A 25,048-nucleotide genomic window follows, 5' to 3' on the forward strand; every position below is an offset into this window, starting at 1 on the left:
GTGTCTTATTGCTTCAAGCTTACACGCCCTGGCAAATCCTGTCTTCAAGGCATAATGAGGGAAAGAGAGAACAGCCAAAACATATGTGAGTGATGGTGCTGACAATCTCATAAACTCATTATCTTTTAAAGTTCTACCGCTATAGCGTGCCAGACACACAGTACTTTGCAACTGATTCCCGTAGAGCAGGTTTCATATTGTCGCTCTCGGGCATGAATCTTGTATCGCCATGTTTCAACTTATTATCGTTAATTATTATTATATATATTTTTTTTGTAAATGAAAGCGAGTTGCATCAGGACGTGTTGTGAGCTATTAGAGCTGCTATTTTTGAAAAAGGTTGAAAGTGGTTAAGTCTGTCTGTGGGTTTAAAACATATTCATTACACGGCTTGATTGAATGCTTGATTCTGATTGGTCAATCACTGAATTCAGCGGCGTGTTATTTCTTGATAATGACCGATGAGCCCTATAACAAAGTCTCAGAACACCTGCACCTCAACTTCCTTGTTTTCCAAGGTGACCGTGTCCGCCCAGCGCAACACTTATGGAATACTTTCATTGCCGTAAGCAAGGAAATACTTTGTTTTATTGTTACTTTTGGGTCAATTTATTAATTTATTTATTGAGTAGCCGTGTAATAAGCGGGATAATTGACGGGTCGCCGGTCATTATTGATAAATAAATCCCTTCAGGATGATTAGGCACCTCCGCGTATCCCTTGCTTAACCAATGGGAAGTATTAAGAAGAGCTTGTGACTAAATAATAACTACATTTGATCCATCGGAATACAGGTTATTTTTCCATTTCCTGAAAAGCAGCGGTTTTGGACATACAGGGTTTCCACCCGACAGTGACGATATACTATAAGGCAGTGGCTCCATTCTCCAGGTCAAGGTGTGCCTTGGGATTCTGTGACAACCACACATAATTTTTGCAATATACTGTATATTCATAACTATACGAAAAATTATGATTTTTACTATTTAATTTATTATAGCAGTATTTTGTGCACACATATTTCCAAATACAGATGCAAATTCTATACCTGAAACAAAATTGACAACGTGTTATAGAGGCTATTTTGCACAGATATGAATACAGGTGTGCCTTGAGATTTCGATTTGCCCTTGTGCACAAAATTGTGACTGTGAGGTTCATGTGGTCAAAGGGTCATACTCACGTAGATGAGTCCTGAGAAATATCTCTCACGGAGGTTGTGGAGCACCGAGGCTTCGTTGAGGCACGTGAGGTCGGCCATGTCCTCCACCTTGCTGAAGCGTGGCGGGTTCATCCTCTGCACCTCCTCCCTGGACAGAGTCAGCTTCCTCTGGCTGTCCGTCAACTCCACCTCCACCTCGTCACCCCGCTCCTCCCGGATACCGGCAGACTGAGGGGCAGAAGAACCAAGCCAGGGAGAGAGAGAGACATGGTGGCAGGGAGAATAGAGAATAGGGGGATGGAGAGGGAAGGAAAGATAGAAGGAGAGATGGTGGGAGGGAGAGAAGAACGGAGAAAGGGGTAGAGTGTGAGAGATACTTCCAAGATTTCATGGACAGTACAAAGATTGGCCCATGCACATGTACACCACACGCACACACGCGCACACACACACACACACACACACACACACACACACACACACACACACACACACACACACACAACATTTGTAACAGTTTATTAATTTGATGGTATCATTCCATGTCTGGTTGCACATTGCTGACAAGGATAAAATGCTTCAACTGAGACGCAGAGAGAGAGAGAGAGAGAGAGAGAGAGAGAGAGAGAGAGAGAGAGAGAGAGAGAGAGAGAGAGAGAGAGAGAGAGAGAGAGAGAGAGAGAGAGAGAGAGAGAGAGAGAGAGAGAGAGAGAGAGAGAGAGAGAGAGAGAGAGAGAGAGAGAGAGAGAGAGAGAGAGAGAGAGAGAGAGAGAGAATGATTCATCAGATGATGACTCATACGTATGGTTCTTCGGCCACATAAAAGGTCCACTCAGCCATTGTCTAGCTAATATGCCATAGCTAACATTTGAATGGGAGTTGGTACAACTGGAGTTCAGTTCAGGGGGCAAGACCAAGCCTTATGACAACAACGCACTCCTCCAGCCCAGCCTGACGCCAGGGACCCCCAAAAAAGACGGACAGATTTTTAAGGCTATACTAGTGATCCTCACACATTTTAATTTCAAGGAACCCAATTATTCTTTTATAGATCTGCTATTATTAAAAACTTTTGACAAAATGTGAAACATTTTTAATATTTTTGAAACATTTTAATATTGTATGGGGGTTCCTGGCGCAAAATGTTTTTAGATGGCCAAAATACTGATTAATTTAGGGGTCCTTGACATGAAAAGGTTTGAGAACCACTAGTCTAAGATGCACACTCTGTGCTAAACGATCAAACCCGCACATTACATCCGTGATCTTCCATGTCCAGTAGAGCTGTCACGATTACAAATTTAAGTTGACGATTAATTGTCACTCAAATAATTGCGACTAAATTGTGTGTTTGGCATTGAGCATGGGAACATTATTTTCTGTTTGCCTTTTAGGCTTCGCAATAAAAAATGACACAGGGCAGATATGACAAATAACTTCAATATCTCTCAACCGTGTCGCAGTGGTCGCATCGCGGAGGCTGGGGGTCCAAATCCACTGCGTTGCATCCGGCTTTGCCGAGCGTCTATATACAAACACAATTGGCCTACGTTCGGGGGAGGGAAGCCAGGCGGGGAAGGTGATATCAGTCACTGAGCGTACTCCTACGGGCCGGGGTGGCGCTTGTCATCAGGGAGTGTTGGACGGGAGGAGTGCATCAGGGAGTGTTGGACGGTAGGAGTAGGACAGAGGCTCTACGTCCTCTCGGTGGACAACAGCGGTGACAACACACAGAAATGTGTGTGGGGAGGAATGAATTGGCATTACGACTACATTGTGGAGAAAAGGGGGTAAAAAGCACACACACAATTATGTTTTTTTTTTAATAAATAAAAGCAATGAATTATTTTAGATTACAAGTCACTGTTCACCCTATATAACACGCTAATACTACCATATCTGACTTACTGTGTGGAGGTGTGGGGAAACACCTACCAGAGTAACCTTCAACCATTATATACAATCCAAAAAAGAGCAATAAGAATAATTCACAAGGTAGGATATCATGATCATACAAATGAACTGTTCTTAAGGTCTAACACTCTGAAGTTTCTAGATATAGTTAAATTTAAAACTGCACAAATTATCTATAAGGCAAGGAACAGAATATTACCAGGAAATATACAGAAATTGTTTAAGGATAGAGAGGGGAGGTATAATTTGAGAAGGGAATTGAACTTTAGAAATCTTGGTGCTCGCACCACTCTTAAGAGCATGTGCATATCTGTCAGTGGAGTGAAGCTATGGAATGGTTTACCGGAGGTGGTTCAACAATGTAAAAATATAATACAATTTAAAAAACAGTATAAGCAGAGTCTGTTGGAGAAATATAGATATGATAATTATGATATTTGAATGGGGGTATATCAGTATATGCTCGCATTCGGGTATATATATATGTGTATAACAGTATGATATCTGAATGGGTGTATATTAGTATATGCTCGCATTCAGATATATATATGTGTATAACGACGGTATGAGATTTGAATGGGCGTATATCAGTATATGCTCGCATTCAGGCATATATATGTGTATAAGAACGAAGACATGGGTGTATTGTATATTTTTGAGTGTTTGATTACAATGATCAATGTAGCATCTTGACTGTAATTACGAAGAATTTGAGTGTTCAGAAAATATGAACTTTATAAATTATGTAAATAAGTAAAAAAAAAAAAACATGTAGGAAGGATAGGCACAAATAAGCTTTGAGCTTCAGCCTATGCCTTTTTGATCAATCAGCATGAACTGTTGGATTATAGTGTGGTACGTTTGGTGAAATTGTTGATGTGGATCAAAATAAACTAAACTAAACTAAACCATTGAATTGTAAGTTGTGCTGGATACGAGTGTCCACTAATTAGCCTAAATTGTAGATTGCTAGCGGACAGTGACAGAGTGTGTTAACAGACAGCAACAGAGTGAGAAGGTCAAAGGTCCTGGAGCGAGCCTGGTGCCTGGATAACAGGAAGTACTGACCTTTGACCTCTGATCAGGTCCCTGAATACTGACCTTAAACACTGTGACCTCACAGTTCCAGGACACTGTGTGTGTGTGCGTGCGTGTGTGCGTGTGTGTGTGTGCATGTGTACGTGTGTGCGTGTACGCGCACGCATGTGGGTGTGTGTGAGTCAGAAAATCACGTGGACTTGGCAACTACATGCCCCAAACAGGAATATTAAACGGAATAAAATTGTGCGTGTGTGTGTGTGTGTGTGCGTGCGTGCGTGCATGGTGTGCGTGTGTGTGTGTGTGTGTGTCACTGCTTGTTGAACAGTGTCATTCTCAGACCATGGGTATAAAATGGAGTCAGTGTCTGTATGCTGGCCTCCTTAACATTATTTAGTTGAAGGAGATCATTGTTCTATTCATAGAGCTCCCTATCTCACACACACACACACACACACAGAGAGGAAGAACAGAGATAGCACACACAGAACTGTCACGTTATGGGACTCACTACACCAGCCAATGGAGACATACAGTAGATACAGACACACACACACACACACACACACACACACACACACACACACACACACACACACACACACACACACACACACACACACACACACACACACACACACACACACACACACACACACACACACACACACACACACACACACACACACACCTCAACTACACTGCTGTTTCACTGTACAGTGTAAGTCAATGAGGAGCATATTTGAATGATCAATTATTTTTGATTTCTTGTCCAGATTTGGAGCTACATCAAGGCAAGGTAACTACACAGCCCAAACCTCTACCAAAGTGGTCTTGCCCTTTCAAGATAATCACATTTTCTCAAAATGTGTTTTTAAATAGCTCACAACACTAGATAGTTGATGTATTAAATTGGTTAAAATGATTTTGTTGTAGTTAACAATACATCTACTGATGCGCTAAACTTGGACACATCATCAGTGTTGTTTCCTGGATTCACTGGGTGTTTCGGGTCTTTCAACAGACACCCTCCTCCAGGCGACCCAACCGAGGCTGATCAGACCCCGGCCTGTGTCCAAGTGGCTTGCTACTACCCCACGGCTCTCCCCTCTTCAACCAGAGCCATCTGGAGGCTTTTTCTGCTGCCTCCACGTTGTTGCCTATGGCTCTTCTTCGGTTGGCACCGGTTATGCCCAATGTGCCGTAGGCCTTGCTCAGCGAATGACTGGCAAAGCCCCTACTGCCCACCTCCACTGGCATACACCTGGTCCTCCACCCGTTCCTCCGACAATCCTCCACCAGCTCCTGGTACTTCTCCCTCTTTCTTTCTTGAGCCTCCTCCATCCTCTCCTCCCAGGGAACCGTCAGCTCCAGCAAGAAGAGTTGTTTTGTGGCCTCTGAGACCAAGATGATGTCAGGTCTCAATCTAGACTGGGTGATGTGTGGTGGAATTTTCAGCTGCCTCTCCAGGTCAACTGTCATCACCCAGTCTCGGGCCGTGGAGAGCAAACCAGCAGAGCAGTTCTTTGGTGTTTTTTCCGGCCTTTGTCCTTCCTTGACAAAATGAATGGCCTTAGCTGTGGCTTGGGTGTATCGGCTGCCTGTGATCCCCTTGCTGATTGCTTCAGCGATGGTTTTGAGGACCTGGTCATGCCTCCATCGATACCGGCCCTCACCCAGCGCCTTGGAGCAGCTGCTCAGGATGTGTTCCAGTGTCCCTATTTTGGAACACAGGGGGCATGCAGGTGTTTCTATTTTGCCCCATATGCACAGGTTGGACGGGCTTGGGAGAACATCATAGACCCCCTGGACGGGCTTGGGAGAACATCATAGACCCCCTGAATCAAAAACTTGATCCTCTGGGGGTTCCACACCCAGATCTCCTTCCAGGTGATTCTCCGCTCCATCGCCTGCTCCCACTTCATCCATGCGCCTTGCTGCCTCATGGCCACTGCTCTGCTGGTTCGCTCTTCCTCGACTGAAGCTCGCACCTCCTCCTGCACCAACCTCTGCCTCTCCCTCCCGCTGGCAGAGTCGTATCGGGTCGCTGTTAGGCTCCCAAGTCCGGCTCGGCCTTGCGCCACTGTTCCAAGGATGGCCTTGTGCTTCAGTCGAGTTTCTGCTTGCTGGACGGCATCGGCTGCCCTCCACTTCCTCCCTGTCCTCACAACAATCCCTGCCCCGGACACTTTGGCATCTCTGGATCCAGAGTACTGCAGATGTTCCCGTGCCCGTGCCACGATGAACTCCTCCTTGACTGAGCTGAAAGGGAGTCTGAGCTTATTGGTGTTCCCGTACAGCCCGATGTTGCTTAGGCTGCGTGGTAATCCCAGCCATCTGCGTAGATAGCTGCTCACCCTTTGCTCAAAGCCTTCCACCACAGTCATCGGGACCTCATAGATGAGCAGAGGCCAGAGGATTCTTGGGAGGATTCCATGCTGGTAGATCCAGGCCTTGAATCTTCCAGGGAGCCCAGACTTGTCCACTGTTCTCAACCAGCCCTCCAGGTCAGCACTGGTTGCCTTGATGGACTCTCTGTCATTCAGACTACAGTTGAAGACCTTTCCAAGGCTCTTCACCGGCTTCTCAGTGACAGATGGGATCTGGTGTTCTCCCAACCTGAAGCGGAATTTGTCTGTGACCTTCCCCTTCTTTAGAACCAAGGACCTGGACTTTGCAGGTTTGAAGCTCATGCGTGCCCACGCCATGATGCTCTCCAACCCCTGGAGGATCCACCTGGCTCCTGGTACAGCTGTTGTTGTTACTGTGAGGTCGTCCATGAAGGCTCTGATGGGAGGTTGCCTTACTCCAGACTTGCTGAGTGGACCTCTGCATTCTGGTTCAGCTGCCTTGACCAGCATGTTCATTGCTAGTGCGAAGAGAATCACTGAGATGGTACAACCAGTGATTATGCCCACTTCCAGCTGGTGCCAGTCCGATGTCATCTGGCCAGAGGAGACTCTCAAGCTGAACTTGTTGTAATAGTCCAGGATGAGGTCTTTCACCTTCTGGGGTACATGGTGTTTCTCCAGTGCGACCTCCACCAGCTTGTGGGGTATCGAGCCATAGGCGTTGGTGAGATCCAGCCATAATACAGCTAGGTCCCCTCTGCCTTCTCTCGCCTCCCTGATGAGCTGGGTTACCACGCCTGTGTGTTCCAGGCAACCAGGAACTCCTGGTATTCCTCCCTTCTGCACTGACGTGTCGATGTAATTATTGCTCAACAGGAAGTTGGAGAGTCTCTTGGCTAGGATACTGAAAAAGATTTTGCTCTCCACACTGAGCAAGGAGATGACGCGAAACTGGTCGATGTTCTCAGACTTCTCGTCTTTCGGGATGTACACTCCCTCGGCATACCTCCATGACTGGGCGATCTTCCCTGTCCTCCAGATCACCTTCAGGGCCCTCCAAAGCCGATCTAGTAACTTTGGGCAGTTTTTATACACCTTATAAGGCACTCCGCTTGGGCCTGGTGCTGAGCTTGATCTTGCTCTCCGCACCACTTCCTCCACTTCACTTAGGCAGGGCTCCTTCAGGTTGAAGGCTGATGTAGGCTCTGGTGGTATTGTCAGTGCATCGCATGGGCCTAGCGGTTGTTCCCTGATGGGGTCACTGTACGTGGCCTTGAGATGGTCGTTAATGACATCCTTGGAGCAGGTAAGGCGGCCAGTCCTCTTTTGACCAAGAAGCTGCTTGGTCAACTTGAAGGGATTGGCCAGGAATGCTGTTCTCTTCCTGGCTCTTTCTTTCCGCCTCCTCCTGTGAAACTCTGTCCTCCGCAGGGTCAAGAGTTGTTTCCTTAGGATGGCTCTCAGGTCCGCTAGGCCAGCTCTCTCAACTTCCCCTGCTGTCTTATACTGCTTCTTTAGCAGCCTTAGCTCTTTCCTGAGGCTCTGAATTGTCCTTGCTCTGTGGTTTGGAGCATAGGCCGATGGTGTGGCCTTGGGTGCCTCGGTTCCAAATCGCTCAGCTGCGATGTTTACTATGAGGGTGGTCATCGTTTTCAGCCGACGGTCCACATCCCCCTTGGCTGTCACTTCCAGGATCTGGTCTACGTCCGCATCGAACTGATTCCATTCAGTTCTCTTCGAGGACTGGGGCCACTTGATCCTTGGTTGGACAGAAGGCGCACAGCCTGTTGTTATGGCTGGAGCTTGCTGGCTTTGGAGGCTCTGTGGGTTGTTGGGAGATGATGCTGTCTCTTGGGGGCTTAGGGTGGCATGTGAGCTGATGGCAGCGGGTGTTGGCGACACTAGGAGGCTCTGGGCACTGTGGGTTGCCTCCGGGCCTGGCTCCTCCTGCGTCTTACCAGAAGTGACTTCTGTGCGTTGTGTCGTCGCTGCCGCTGTCAAACATTTCATTCTGCCTTGATGGATTTTTAAACCCTTCTGATTCTTGCAGGTTTTACCGCAGATGCACTGTACTGTCGTCGTCGTTTTTCCGTTGTCCTGGGTCGTCGTTCTTAAATCCGTCCTGTTGGGGTGCTCATCCTCCCCCCCTCTCGGGCACCCCTGGGGGTATTTTTCCTTTGTCGTGTCTGTAGCTTGATTTGGGTTCTTCCTCTCGGAAGAAGTGGTTTGGGCTGCCGACCCTCCCCACCCCGGGTTGCCGTCTCTCCGGCTGTCCTCTGTCTCTCCAGATGTCACAGCGCTCTTCGCGGTCGTCAACCAGTCTGTTCCTGGTTGTCACTGGTGCTCCCAGAGTATTTCAGTTAACAATACATCTACTGATGCGCTAAACTTGGACACATCATCAGTGTTGTTTCCTGGATTCACTGGGTGTTTCGGGTCTTTCAACAGACACCCTCCTCCAGGCGACCCAACCGAGGCTGATCAGACCCCGGCCTGTGTCCAAGTGGCTTGCTACTACCCCACGGCTCTCCCCTCTTCAACCAGAGCCATCTGGAGGCTTTTTCTGCTGCCTCCACGTTGTTGCCTATGGCACTTCTTCGGTTGGCACCGGTTATGCCCAATGTGCCGTAGGCCTTGCTCAGCGAATGACTGGCAAAGCCCCTACTGCCCACCTCCACTGGCATACACCTGGTCCTCCACCCGTTCCTCCGACAATCCTCCACCAGCTCCTGGTACTTCTCCCTCTTTCTTTCTTGAGCCTCCTCCATCCTCTCCTCCCAGGGAACCGTCAGCTCCAGCAAGAAGAGTTGTTTTGTGGCCTCTGAGACCAAGATGATGTCAGGTCTCAATCTAGACTGGGTGATGTGTGGTGGAATTTTCAGCTGCCTCTCCAGGTCAACTGTCATCACCCAGTCTCGGGCCGTGGAGAGCAAACCAGCAGAGCAGTTCTTTGGTGTTTTTTCCGGCCTTTGTCCTTCCTTGACAAAATGAATGGCCTTAGCTGTGGCTTGGGTGTATCGGCTGCCTGTGATCCCCTTGCTGATTGCTTCAGCGATGGTTTTGAGGACCTGGTCATGCCTCCATCGATACCGGCCCTCACCCAGCGCCTTGGAGCAGCTGCTCAGGATGTGTTCCAGTGTCCCTATTTTGGAACACAGGGGGCATGCAGGTGTTTCTATTTTGCCCCATATGCACAGGTTGGACGGGCTTGGGAGAACATCATAGACCCCCTGAATCAAAAACTTGATCCTCTGGGGGTTCCACACCCAGATCTCCTTCCAGGTGATTCTCCGCTCCATCGCCTGCTCCCACTTCATCCATGCGCCTTGCTGCCTCATGGCCACTGCTCTGCTGGTTCGCTCTTCCTCGACTGAAGCTCGCACCTCCTCCTGCACCAACCTCTGCCTCTCCCTCCCGCTGGCAGAGTCGTATCGGGTCGCTGTTAGGCTCCCAAGTCCGGCTCGGCCTTGCGCCACTGTTCCAAGGATGGCCTTGTGCTTCAGTCGAGTTTCTGCTTGCTGGACGGCATCGGCTGCCCTCCACTTCCTCCCTGTCCTGTATATTAACACATTTTGCTGGGGACCCCCTGGAACCCCCTCAAGGACCCCTGGGGGTCCCGGACCACACTTTAAGAATCACTGCTCTAGTCAGCCGATGGCAGGGTTTGAGGTAATAAGAGTGCTAACCACTTTTACCCCCAGAAAATAGCCGATCTACAAGCTCACAACGCATCGCAGTGCCATGCTCTGTGAGCTTGTAGATCAACTAAAACAAGGGACGCCCGGTTGAAAGTAGTTAAGTCTAGCTCTTCACACACTCATAGATTGTTCGTAGATAGCATGTTATTTAGAGAGATGCTTGGTTCATTGTTTACCTGGTATCCTAGTTTCTTTGAGGCACTCTTCTCTTCTTCGCACTGAGACTCTATTCATGTGATTATTTAGCTTGTTTATTGGCTAGACCTCATGATTACTCTACTCTGCTATGCTATTCCAACCTTGCACTTGTAAGTCACTCTGGATAAGAGAGCGTTTACAAAATGCCTAAATTGTAAATTGTACACTGCTAATTGAATGAAGCCTAATTCACTTTTTGTCACACAACAGTGTCGCTCGCCAAAAACCTTGAAAACCAGCTTGAAAATCTGTTATTTCTGACGAGCAACACTGTTGTGCGACAAAATATATATTTGGCTTAACCCTCAATGGAGGGATTTCAGTTTGGGAGCTAAACACACAGTAACACATCCTTTATATTAGCGAGATCATAAGCGCGCACACACACACACACACACACACACACACACACATACACACACACACACACACACACACACAGGTTTCTCATTACACTCGGATGCTTTGGCCCAGTATGTGGTTCATGAAACATCCAAGCCAATACTTGTAATATGGTGGAGCTGCAGGGGATCAAAGGAGCATGGGGCTGAGGGGTCTTGTGACTTGTGTGTCATTGTGGCCTAAACATATTAGCGCTCATTACCCGGCTTCTAAATGGAGGACACCATTACAGCACAGCCAGGGACAGTGAATAGGAGCAGCACTGTGCACATAAAAGCTTGAAAAGATCTCCTAACGCAAACCGTTCCATGCCAAGGACCCCCAACTAGCCATAGCCCAGTGATTCTCAAACTAATTTTTTTTCAAGGACCCCCAGTTTACAATGCAATAGTGCCAAGACCCTCCATAACTCTGAGAGTGTACAAGTGGAACCAAATGGACCGTACTCTCAGAGTTACCAATCATTTAGCTGGACCCCTGGGGGTCCCCGGACGGACCCCACTTTAAGAACCACTGCCATAGCCTCTGTCCCATTATTCCAAAATGGCAAAGAAAGGAAAAGAAAGAAAATATAAACTCACTACGTGTTCCGGTGAGACGCATTGTGGCTATTTTCACTATTTCTTTAAATGTTGGAAATGTTTGAAACAGGTTGGTTGACAATAATGACATGCCCAGAATAAGGAAGCCAGGTTGAGCGTGGTTAAACTGGCACATTCATCTTGTGAATAGAATTTATATATTTTCATTTTTATAATAATATTCCCCCTCCCCCCCCCCCATTTTCCTCTCCTTACCAATTTGTCCCAACTTTGAAAACCTCTAGTATGCTAGCATTTTGGAGGTGGACACACACGCACACAGCTGCCCTGCCTTGCTCTACCTGTGTGACTCGCCTATAGTAAAAGTTGCACACTTTGAGCTAATCATTCACCTGCCGATAAATAGTCAAACAGGAATGTGAATGATAAGATGGGAGTTCACCCATGGTCCCCAATTCTTCTTCTAATCAAATAAGTTGTGGCCGCTGGGGCTGGACACAGCCATGTCCATGATGTCAACTATTTACTGATGCTCAGAAAATGAGCAGGTTTGGAGTTCAAGGTCTCATTAAAGCTGCAATTGAAATGTATAATGTTGAGCTATAACAGAAAGCCTGTTTGGGTAGAGGATATATTTCTCTTTGACCTTCATATGACTGGTCAACCAGCAGTGGTCCTACCAGACCACAGGATATACATTTCTCAAGAGAAGAGCAAGGAGGAGCAAGCAGACCAACAACCACCACCGCAGTTGTGTTATATCATATTAACATACTAGTCTGGCAAACACGGGAGAAGGAGAGCACACAAGTATTGAGGAGGTGCTGACTACAGTAGAAATACAGTACAGTAAACAGATAAAACAAGAGGAGGCCACACAGCTCGTATAGCCGCGATGCAGACAAGATTTATTAAAATACAAGAACCTTGAGGAAGACTATACTGTCGCAACGTTGGTTTCTGTATATTAACATACTCTACCATGCAGATTGGCCAAACTAATGTATTATTCACTAACACAAGTTATAGCTTGCAGATTTAAGAGTCTGATTATGTGCCCTGAAGGACAAGGATTGTGTAGGCTTTCATTCCAAACACTACACCAACTGACTTCACACATTAGTTCTCATTTTCAAGCTAAAGGTGTGTTAATTAGATTAGTTAATTGATGTATAGCTGTTTGGATGGAATGAGAACCTGCTTACTGTTGGTCTTTTTTGCTGCATAATGATTGGATAGCAGCACTGGTCAGACCAGTTAGCCTGGTTACCGCTCCTGGTCCCCAGAGACATGCCGGTAGGCCTACTGCTGGTTTTCTATCCTAACAGGTAGTTAATCATAATATTGTCATATTGTCATATTGTCCTAGCCGGTCTAAATAGGGACTAGTCATACCCAGGAGACCACATCAGTGCAGCTCCTTGTAGCAGCACCATTGATCCCAGAGGGCCAGTGTTGAACTTAAAGGGACACTTTAAGCCCCAGTTTTGGGTCCGGGACGCAGACACCCTCTTTAGAAGAGTAGACTTAAAACTTTCCTATTTGATAAAGCTCATAATTCGGGCTGGTTCAGGCTTTCCTGGGACTGGCCCTTAGTTATGCTGCCGGGAGACTTCCCATGGCTCACTGAGATCCTCTCCTCTCCTCTCCTCTCCTCTGCTCTCCATCTGTACACATTCACGCCCCATCAATGCATGTTACTACCATGACTTCTTCACCAGAGTTTTTGTACTTTCTAGTCTCAGAGGCTTCCGTGGATCGTTATTACGGATCCCCAGGCAGCGGATCGAGGATATGGATAATGGCTGCTGTGGACTATTATTATAGTTGTTGTGTTGCTGTGTGTTTCCCCACCCTCTCAAGCCAACACGGTCAAGGCAGATGGCCACCCACCTATAGAGCCAGGTTCTGCTCAAGGTTTCCTCCCATTAAAGGGAAGTTTCTAGTTGTTGCAAAGCACTTTCTCACGGGAGAATTGTTGGGTCTCTGTAAGAGTATGGTCTTGACTGTCTCACGAGACAACATGTTGTGATTTGGCACAATATAAACAAAAAAGTGACATACACATAACATTATGTCTAAATATATTTGTTTAACCTCCTGTGTTGCAGACGAAACTCACCTCAAAGCCATGCTTCTCCGACGGGACCCACACGAGCCTCTTGGCGGCCCAGTCCGCCTGACTGGCCGCGGAGAACACCATGCCGGAGGAGTTGTTAACCGCAGAGGGAGAACTCGGCGTCCCGGTGGCCAGGAAGCGGGTGACATCGTTGACACCGCCCCCTGTTGACCTGGACATGGTACTGCTGGCACTGTGTTGAAACAGAGAGAGGGGGGGAAAGCGAACAGTGAGACAGAGATTACAGTAGCTACAGTAGTTGTTGTTCCAGAGTCTCTACAGAGTGGGTGGGTGGGTACAAACCGCAGTGCTGGGAATAGTGTAAAGGTCTGTCGGACGGTGACACTGATGTGATCTCAACTTGACACATGCACACACACACACACACACACACACACACACACATACACATGCGTCATGCGCAGACATAAGACATTAACGTCATATCCAGTCCACACTCCGCACACACGCACATGAACACGTGCACACACCCCCACGCGCGCACGCACGCACGCACGCACGCACGCACACACACACACACACACACACACACACACACACACACACACACACACACACACACACACACACACACACACACACACACACACACACACACACACACACACACACACACACACACACACACACACACACACACACACACACACACGCGAAAGGAGAGCATAGTTAAGAGGCATGGAGGGCCTACATCCAGCAGACATTGCGCCAGCGATGGCCTAATTGAGAGACAGGGCAAATCGAGGAAACGACTGGGTTGGAAGGAGAAAACAGAGAGATGGACGGAGGGAGAGATACATCAACCGTCTCAACAAACTGACATGACAGTCAGGGGGTTTGTGGGGGGGTGAGAGAGAGAGAGAGAGAGAGAGAGAGAGAGAGAGAGAGAGAGAGAGAGAGAGAGAGAGAGAGAGAGAGAGAGAGAGAGAGAGAGAGAGAGAGACAGAGAGAGAGAGAGAGAGAGAGAGAGAGAGAGAGAGAGAGTGGGGAATAGGGGAATGGTAGTGAAGGGTGTGGATATAGGGGACAGCAGTGATTGAATGGTGAAATTGGACGAGGAGACGAGAGATCATCTTCATCTTGTCCTCCAATGATCCTCTTTCTTGCTGTCACAACCTTAGATCATACCAATTTCCTCTTGTATGAATCTCTCTCTCTCTCTCTATTCCTCTCTCCCTCTCTGTTTTTCAGCCAACATTATCCACAGAGAGGTGGCCAAGCATGCATGCTAATTTCTCAGAGTTAATTCACCCTGTTTCACTTTTATGCTTAATTTGTCATTTATATGCAACAAAAATAGCAGATCTTCAAGCTCCTGTAATACATGATGGGAGTTGGAGCTTGTAGATCGGGATTCTTTTCTGGTGCGCGGCATAGTATAAATCACACCTTGGTGTGTTCAGTAAACTAATATGATTACCTTCACTATACCGCACAATGCGGTGCAGCAATAGAGCTATTGCTGGGGGTTCATATCACACCGCACCTATTGAATAATAACATCTATAGCATACAATAGATGTGGTCTATTAGTTAATGGAAACACTCAAACACAAGCCCTGGGGGGTTTTGTCTGATCCTTTTAGCATAACTTTTGACTGTACCACTTGTGCTGTTAACGATCTCGCTAATAAAGTATTCAATCAATAGATCAATACACAGAAAGTCAATGAGGGGCCCGTGTTAACCCAGGGGGGCCCTCATGAGAACCTTCCAAAACGTTTCCCCTTCATCCAGCTAGCTAGAGAAAACGTTGAGTGGCCTCAAGGAGCAACTGTGTCCACTTGAGAGTTGAGGTGACAGTGTGTGCACTACAGTGGAAGTGAATGTCATTAGTTACTACTACTACTACTACTACTGTACCACTGCTGCTGCGTTCTGAAACCCACTCTCTCTAGTCAGAACTGGAAACTTGAGTCTCCATTGAGTCTGACAGCACACCAAGGCTGTACCGCCATAGACATGAGGGAGGAAAGCCCTTGAACGTGTAAGACTGCAAGACTATGGCTAACGTGGTATTAACCAGATTTTGTAGTTATTTGTTAACCTCAACATTTTAGAAAACATTAAAACAACATTATTTTTGTTGTCTTTGCGTGTTATAATTACATATTGATTATTTATTTTCAATGTAAGCTTTATTTTCTGATTATTTTTTTTTCAACTTTATTAAAAAACTAAAAACGTGTGGGATATATAAGGTTAATATTATACATAGCACCAGATTGTGCAGCCTGCTGTGAAACATCACTTACTGTAAAGCCTAAACATTTTAAACTAATGTTGTTAACAGCGCTGAGCATGTGAGACGTGTTTACTTTTTAACTTTTGTGTTGTTTTAGATTGTAATGCTGTAAGCACTGCTGCGTCATAGCAAACAAACAAAGGTCATTATTTATCATTAGTATAATGAACTCTGCACTGACAATAACAACATAAATGTTAGACAGAACAACATAAATATGATTCCTTTAGGTGGAATACTGGCTTTTCTTTCCAGGATGGCCCACTATTCAGTACAGTAGGAGTGACACACACTGGTGTACAGTACACACACTGCACACACAATTAACTCTGGTATAGCTCATTAGATAATGACCCACTAAACCGTTAGCGTTAGCACACACTACATTATCATTCACACACCAGTGAAATCTGCCCTTTATCGTGGCTTAAAGAAGTGTGTGCATACAGTACATACTGTAATTCCTCTATATGTGCAACACCCACAGCTGAGCTGACCAGAGACAGCAAAGCTCTTTGACCATTTTTATTCGGAAAAATACGTTTTAAAAGATTGTTATACATTTTAGTCAGTTGGAGGGCCAACCCATTTGGAGTCCATGCCCATAGCTTAAGAAAGGCTGTGTTAATTAACCCTGAGTGGTGGAGCTCTACAACCGGGGGGAAATGACATTTTGTGCCGACGCCTCAGAAATACTGCCTGATTTTGTTTTATATCCATTCATCCAGGGAAAGCTGACTGAGCATGGACGGTCTAACAGCACTGCCATGCTTCACAGACGCGCAGGAACACCAATTCACACCTGGGAGCTGCCTATAGACTATATTCACACGACGGCCATATTGCCATTAAGTCAATGAAATGCCACCCCAGTTGCCACCCCAGCTGCCACAGCAACGCAATGTTAAATTCCAAAATGGCCGCCGTGTGAATATGGACTATTACAACCACAGTCTTACACTGTTGACCACTGGGAACTGTCCAGTACGTTATTATTGTTTCCATAGGAGGCAAGACGCAAGGGAGCGCTTGTTTTCGACGGAGGTGTGCCGTCTGAAGCAGACTTGAGCCACGAGAGGCACCGCCGAACGAGCTAAAGCGAGCGAGTCGCCGTGGCGAACGTTGCAAAGTCTGCTTCAGCCAGACTCAGTGCCATCCGAGTTATGTTCCGATAGGGACAGAATCGTAAATCCTCCCCCCCCCCCCCTACTTTCGGTACCAGTGGAGCGCTCCTTACCCCCGCTTCTCGTCTCCTACGGAAACTCTACAGTCTTCCACTGTTGGTCACTGGGAGCTGTCCAGTACAACCACAGTCTTATACTGTTGGTCACTGGGAACTTCCCAGTACAACCCCAGTCATTTTATTGACCACTGGGAGCTGCCAAGTACAACCAGAGTCTCCTTCTGTTGACCACTGGGAACTGACCAGTACAACCAGAGTCTCATATTGACCACTGGGAGCTGACCAGTACAACCAGAGTCTCATATTGACCACTGGGAGCTGACCAGTACAACCAGAATCTCCTATTGACCACTGGGAGCTGACCAGTACAACCAGAATCTCCTATTGACCACTGGGAGCTGACCAGTACAACCAGAATCTCCTATTGACCACTGGGAGCTGACCAGTACAACCAGAGTCTCCTTCTGTTGACCACTGGGAACTGACCAGTACAACAAGAGTCTCCTATTGACTACTGGGAGCTGACCAGTACAACCAGAATCTCCTATTGGCCACTGGGAGCTGACCAGTACAACCAGAATCTCCTATTGACCACTGGGAGCTGACCAATACAACCAGAGTCTCCTATTGACTACTGGGAGCTAACCAGTAAAACCAGAGTCTCCTATTGACTACTGGGAGCTGACCAGTACAACCAGAATCTCCTATTGACCACTGGGAGCTGACCAGTACAACCAGAGTCTCCTATTGACCACTGGGAGCTAACCAGTAAAACCAGAGTCTCCTATTGACCACTGGGAGCTGACCAGTACAACCAGAGTCTCCTATTGACCACTGGGAGCTGACCAATACAACCAGAATCTTCTACTGTTGGCCACTGGGAGCTTCCCAGTACAATCCCAGTCGTCTACTATTGGCCAATGGGGCAGCTCTGCACTGCAGTGGCAACTAGGCATAAGTGCCTTGCTCTAGGGCAGTGGTTTAAGTTGAGAACCACTGCTCTAGGACAAGACACTTGAGCAAGACACTGACTGCACAGATGTAATATTTCTCCAGTCAGTGACTGAAGATAGGGGATTACTAGATCAGTGGTTCTCAAACCTTTTCATGTCAAGGACCCCCGAATTCATATGTATTTGGACTTTTTTTGCAAATCTTTGAATATATATTTTTTCAAGTGAACATTTTTAACTAAAATCTTTGCTTCTGGGGGTCCCTGGAACAAAATATTTTGATATGGGGTTCGCGGCCAAATACATAGGCTATCATTTTGGGGGTCCTTGACATGAAAACGTTTGAGCACCACTGATATAGCAACATAAAACTGTTTAGAGATTTAGAAGACATTTGTAGAATCGTATCTCTGGTCTTAATGGGTTAAGAAAAGATAAGATAACCCTTTATGGATCCCTGTGAGGAATTCCAGGCGTCATAGCGGCAACAGCAGTAAGAATGAAACACAGGAACAAGTGAACAATATTACAAAGATAAAATAAAATAGTTAGACATATGAGCTGTCCACACAAAGCACTGCAACCATAATTATAATTATCGTTATAGTTGTGCATGGCGTGTACTCTGCCATCCACTTGAGTAAGAACGATTTCTTAAAACTATATCTTTAGTTATAGTTCTTGGAGTGGACAGCCCTTTACAGTAGTTTCTGACACAAGACATGCATTCGTTCTCTGAATGTATGTATGTACTGTATGTACACATGTCACTGTACAGTCTATATTAGTTATGTGAAAGATTAATATACAGTATGGTGAACTGTAGGGTTTGAGTCATACCCAAACACACATTAATACTGACTAGCCTGCTGTCAGTAAACAATTAGCTGCCTCCATACCTCCATACATACAATATGTGTCATCTACCCTGCCTCTCTCTGTCTGTGTTTCTTTTATTTTGTGTGTGTTGTGTTGTGTTGTGTTGTGTTGTGTTGTGTTGTGTTGTGTTGTGTTGTGTTGTGTTGTGTTGTGTTGTGTTGTGTTGTGTTGTGTTGTGTTGTGTTGTGTTGTGTTGTGTTGTGTTGTGTTGTGGTGTGGTGTGGTGTGGTGTGGTGTGTGTGTGTGTGTGTTTTTTGTGCGTGCGTGCGTGTGTGCATGTGTGTGAATTAAAGACTATTTTTCTCTCCATCTGAGTCTTTGTCTATCTAACTGGTTTATTAAGCACTGGGAGTTTCACACACAGTCAAAAATTAAGGATGAGACATTTCCTATGTGAGTCCAAGTTCACTCCAAAGCCTAAAAATGCTTCACATCGTCTGTCTGTCTGTCTGTCTGTCAGTCCAATAACTGCTGTTATCATACCTGTTGTTACTACAACGTGAGTGAGGGCGTGGGGAGCAGAGCCACCACCCAGATAGTCATAATGGAAAAAATGTGAGAACATATTTGGTACAGTATAAACTTTGCCTGATAGTATATATTGGCTATATGACATAACCAGTACTGTGTCACGTAGGAGCATGCAGTAGACCTCCATGTCACAAAACCCTATTTCATAAGTCAGATTTCTGTAAAAATCTCTGTCTATCTATAGAGATGGGGGAATTGAAATGAGAAGACAATGTCCTTAGTCACAGTCACTAGTTGTTGTCACTTGTCACAGGTTCTGGAGACCTACAATATTGCTCATTTTCTATTGTCCCAGGAATTTACCAGGGTATCCCAGGTCATCCCAGACATCTAGAATAAAGCCATCAGTAGTTTACATGCCCTGCAGGACTAGATTTGACAAACATATTGAATAATCTATGATCCCCAAACATATTTAATAATCTATGACATTTTCCCTTGGTAGGTCTATATATAAAACAAGCAGGGTTGTATATACCCTGCTAAAACGTATAGGCCTAGACATGATGACTGTATAAACAACGTCTTAAGCCTTCGTTGTACGACAAATAGTGAAGACAACTAGATATTTTGATTATTTTGTAATTATAAAACTGAAACAGATTTTCTGAACATTTTCCAAAATGTACTCAAAATAATGACACCACGGTTAATGGTGTCACTACAATATACTGTATAGATCCCACATATCATATAGATCTTTCAGTTTGGTGCATTACTGGCTGACTTGACCACCAGCCCCCTCCAGTAGCAGAGTGGAGGTGCCAACACCGGCTTTTTTGCACAGCTATCTTCCATAGCAACACGACTCCCAAAGACAATACCCCCAGAGTCTCTACCCTACCGAGGTCATTCACTGCAGGGGGTCGTGTGACTCGTGTGCAGTGTGTGTAGTGTGTGTAGTGTGTGTGTAGTGTGTGTGTGTGTGTGTGTGTGTGTGTGTGTGTGTGTGTGTGTGTGTGTGTGTGTGTGTGTGTGTGTGTGTCTGTTAGGGGTGGGGGTTAGCCCCAGCCGCCTTCTCTCTTCAACCTGTCATTTTTTAAAGGGAAATCGCAGCCAGACAGCCAGCACAACAGTGCTGGTGACAGTCATTCATTATGGTGATGTTATTGGGAAGAACTGCTGCATTAAACTGTATCAGAGGCGTGGGCTGAGGTCAGTAATCACAGTGCGGTATATAGTCTGCTGTGGTGGTGATTGAGGCGTCGTGGTCCCTATATATATAAAACACCTGCATTATTGGGTCACAGATAGGCCTATATATATATATATATAATATATAGCAGCACAAAATCCTGTCAAATGCAACCACACCTCAAAAAATCAAGCAGTAAATGGTCACATTAACACCGGCCTAATGATGGGGAGCACATAACTGAGCCTAATACATAAAAAACGAATGGAAAGCCCGAACCAGGGTAATAACTATATTATTACTATTACTATTGTTGCTATTCACATTATCATCATTATTCTTATCACCCCACATAAAGGTTACAATTTACATTACAACTAGTAAAACGGGGAGAATCCCCAATGTGGCCATTAGCCAGACAATGTCAGTCTGCAGTGTTCCAAAGCCTCTATTCCAGGAACATGGAGATCAGACCCCAGTACCGTTATGCATTGCCCCCATGATGTACCCCCCTAACCCCCCGCCATGTACCCCCTGCCCCCCACCCCCTTGTGTCATTTCTAGGCGTAATGCCCCCCCCCCCGCATTTAGACTCAATCCAGCGAGGTTGGTCCGTCGAGCCGCACTTGAAATATGATACGACGCAGTTCAGGGATATTACACACACACACACACACCGGACTGGATTAAAGTATGACTAGGTTTTTAAATCTCTCACCTTCACAAGCTTCTCCTCCGAAATGTGTTGTGTATGGCGAACGGGAGAAGAGAAGGGGACCGGGGGGGTTGTTGGTATATCCTGGGTGTGTTTCTCCCCTGACTGACTGATAGGTGTGTAGACTGTGTGCCGCAAATGCGGCTTTTATCATCGCAGCAGCAGCGCGTCTGTGTGGAAGCCGCTGCCTGCCTGCCTGCCGCACACACTCGTTGTTTCAGTGGGAATAGAAAACAGAGAGAGAGAGGGCAGGGCGAACGGGGGCTTCTGCTGAGTTTGTGCCTCGTCGTGCGACGGTGTGTCGAGCGTCGAACACAGCAGATCTGCAAGCTCTCAATGGGTCGCGGCGCGACTCGTCGAGGGCTTGTGGGTCTGCGATATTTGGCGCGCGACACCGTCACGCGTAGGAGTATATCTGTCTTTCGGCGCAAGCCAGCGTTGCCAGATTTTGAGAGAGAAATAGGCAGCCTGGTCTATGAAAACAAGCCCAAAAGAAGCAACTAGGCTACATCCCTTGCAGCCTTGCCTTGCTAACTGAATATAGCCGATCTACAAGCTCACAACGCGTCACGATGCAATTGTGAGCTTGTAGATCTGCTATTTTCAAAAAAGTCTTGGAGAAAATGTGGAATATTTTAAAAACATTTTAACAACACAAATCTTGAATGGGGGGACCGGGTCCTTGGCACAAATACATATTAATTTGGGGGTCCTTTACATGAAAATGTTTCAGAACCACTGGTTTAAACAACATCAGGAAACAAGCCCAAATAAGCAACTACACTTCAGAAACACTTCGCAACCCACAACTAGCAATATTTACAAGCGACTTTATAGAAGAACAAGCCCTAAGTCGCTTACAATAAGCGGGCGTGGCAACGCTGCCACAAGCGAGCAAGCACCCAAAAGCGCTTCCGGCATCTGCGCCAATCCAGTGTGAGAATGTCGCTCTCGGTCACGCCTTGGAGACGAAGAGCTCCAATCAGAACCTACAAACCCACGGCCCCGCCCCATGAATGAGACATTAAAACGCACCGCCTTCTCGTTGGCGCACAAGTGCCGCCAGGACCAATGAGGTTAGAGACGGACCGAAAATCCCCGGTGATGACCAATCGGAGAAGCCCATAAAGGCGGGGCGTAGATGTTGACTGACATTTTGACCTACCAATCGGGGCGGCGTAGCAGGTGCTCGCTCTCGAGAAGGGGGGGATTTTGCGCGCTCTTTGTTGATGTCTGTCGCGGGTAATAATGAGTGTAAGTAGACATTTAAACCTGACTGGTCTGCGGTCAGTCCGGTTTAAATCCCCCCCGTTGACTGAACTGCCGGGTTGTCTGGAGTTATCTGACTCTAGACCACCTGGGCATCAACCGAGATTAAATCATCCAGCTGGTAGCCGCCCCAGATAGATGGCCAAATGAATTCACTAGCCTAACCATCTCATGAACCACTTTCAACCAACCTGCCGTCATTATAGGCGGCATGATTGTATAGGCGATTTTTTTTTATAAAATAAAATTAATACAAAATGTGCAAAAATAAATAAAATACAAATTCTCAAAGAATTTGAACTTTTTCAAAAACACAAAATAGCAGCTCTACAAGATCACAAAGCCTCATGATGCAGCTTGTTGTGAGCCTGTAGATCGGTCTGGCTATTTTCACAAGCCTATTTATTTTAGGCCTACAACATAGTAGCCAATATAGGGTTTATTTAGTTAGTTAAAAGAACCTGGCTGGGCTGGAGTCAGGCTAAAATAATCAGTTCTGTTCTGCCACATGGCTGAATGAAAAAACCCTAAATCATTAATCACTGATTCAGCAACAATGAAACAGCTAGCAGAGTCAATCTGATAATAAATATTGGGAGCAATGAATGAGGATGTGAGGGGGTGGGGAGGGGGGGATAAGAGCTTATTGAATGCAGACAGCTGGTGTTTGACAGAGATAAATTACTTTCAGTGACACCCAAATAAATGGCCATTTCTTTTTAATTTTGTTCATTATGTCTTGGTTAGCCTATGTGTATTTGTCTGTTCACAGAACGTATTATTTGCCTTCTCATTCATTGCTGCAGCCAAATGACCCATTTGGTAGCATCAGGTTTATCACACACACACACACACACACACACACACACACACACACACACACACACACACACACACACACACACACACACACACACACACACACACACACACACACACACACACACACACACACACACACACACACACACACACACACACACACACACACACACACACACACATATATGTGCTTATTTGTTTATTTATTTATTATTATAATTATTAGAGAGAACAAACCAATCCAACTTCAACTCATGTGATTTATTTGATGTGCATTGCCGTTCAATTTCCCTTCTAAGCACTCCGTGTCACAGAAGCAGCTGTGAAATGACATTTAATTGTGTTACAACAGAGAAGGGTAGCTAGCTACAGTAGCCTGTAGAAAATAACCAAAGAAAGGAAGTGACAGCTTCACTTGTAAAAGCTTACACGTTTCATTGTCTTTGCTCCAACATTTCAAAACACCATATAGGACCCTATACCCAGCATGTAGTGCAGGCTAAAAATCCAGGGGAACAGTCAAAACAGTCAACTTGCTGTTTTGTTGTGGTTGTGCTTTGAAATTTTAAATAAAGACCAGCACAGTGGTTAAATTGTTGGTGCTCTAAGTTCAAGTTACATTTCATGGAAGTAAAGTCAGGTATGTGGTCTATAAATAGAACACAGTGGCCATGGGGGAATCCAAGAGGTCAAAGGGAAGACACAAACATATAGAATGTCATATCACTGATCAGAAGAGATAATACCTTATCAATACTGCCCCACACAGGCAAACAGCAGTAACTACATATTGTACCACTGTAACACTTCAGAACTAGAGCAGAACCAAGACTTTGTTAGTGGATTAGTCGTTATTTATGATTCTTTTCTATAATCAATTAATACATTATTTATTACACGTCTTGAAAATTCCAGTATATAGGCCAATAGCCAATGTGAAATCAACATTAGAATGTTCAGTTCTTAACCTCACCAACCTGAAAAGGATGGTCTCTCCAGGACTGTATCCGCCTGTTTCCTAGGCTTTTCACTGTGTTCCACTTCCTGTCTTTTGATCCAATGAAATCCAATGAAACCGGTCAGATGACTAATGATATCCAATGAAATCTGACAGGAAGTGGAAAACACACAGCCAAGAAACAGGTGAATAAAGCAAACACAAGTTTACAGATGTATCGATCAAGATTAGTCAACAAATTCCTATTAGTAGTCAAAAAAAAAAAAAAGAATCGTCGAGAACAGGCCCAATAAGAACATTTTGAGACCTTTAGCTGATAAAATATATATTATTGATTTCTGTAACAACTTGTGCAAGGACTGGAAATATGCTCAAATAGTTTCAGTATCATGTAATACTGTTACTGCACTTTGGCTTGTAGGAGTCGCTTTTTGTCAGTGTTTTGCATTTTGAGGTTAAGTTTAGTCAGTGATATCTCCAAGATCCAGCTTCAATTCAGTGCAAAAAGCTTAACTAACCACTTTGTGTTAGGTGAGCTTTGTCCACACCACTATGTATACACAACTCATTATGAAAATCATTGACACTTTAAGTCAAGTTGCAATCTGGGCATTGAGATTGAATTTCTTCTTTTCCAAACTTTATGTAAACAAAATAGATTAAAATATTCAGCAAATTGGTATAGGATCTAAAACAGAATGCTACCACAATCCAGAGAACTGTACCAAATTAAACCAAATCAAACTATTGGGTGACTTCACCCATTTTCAACATATCTTCAAATGAATGGTCCTCACTAATGCTCATTTTAATATGGTACCATTTTATCATGAGCATTAGTGGGGACCAATATTAAGACAGGTTGAAAATGGGTGAAGTCGATCTTTAAGTGCAACTAGTCCATGGCCTCTTT

General features: G+C 45.6%; 1 protein-coding gene across 2 annotated transcripts in view; it reads right to left on the minus strand.

Moving 5' to 3' along the window:
- The window catches only part of myh14 (myosin, heavy chain 14, non-muscle), a 73,266-nt gene extending 51,941 nt beyond the window's left edge, over nucleotides 1-21,325 (minus strand). The window contains exons 1-3 of one of the 2 annotated variants that reach the window (XM_084053395.1): nucleotides 21,090-21,325; nucleotides 13,428-13,617; nucleotides 1,184-1,390 (exon numbers count right to left, since the gene is read on the minus strand). In XM_084053395.1, coding sequence (XP_083909521.1) covers nucleotides 1,184-1,390; nucleotides 13,428-13,604 — 384 coding nt within the window. In that variant the 5' untranslated portion in view covers nucleotides 13,605-13,617; nucleotides 21,090-21,325. The remainder of the gene's footprint in view (nucleotides 1-1,183; nucleotides 1,391-13,427; nucleotides 13,618-21,089) is intronic. The other variant, XM_084053396.1, reaches the window with a different exon arrangement.
- Between the last annotated feature and the right edge of the window lie 3,723 nt (nucleotides 21,326-25,048).

This window comes from Gymnoscopelus microlampas (assembly GCF_963454915.1).
Source record: "Gymnoscopelus microlampas genome assembly, chromosome: 3".
Taxonomy (NCBI): Eukaryota; Metazoa; Chordata; class Actinopteri; order Myctophiformes; family Myctophidae; genus Gymnoscopelus; species Gymnoscopelus microlampas.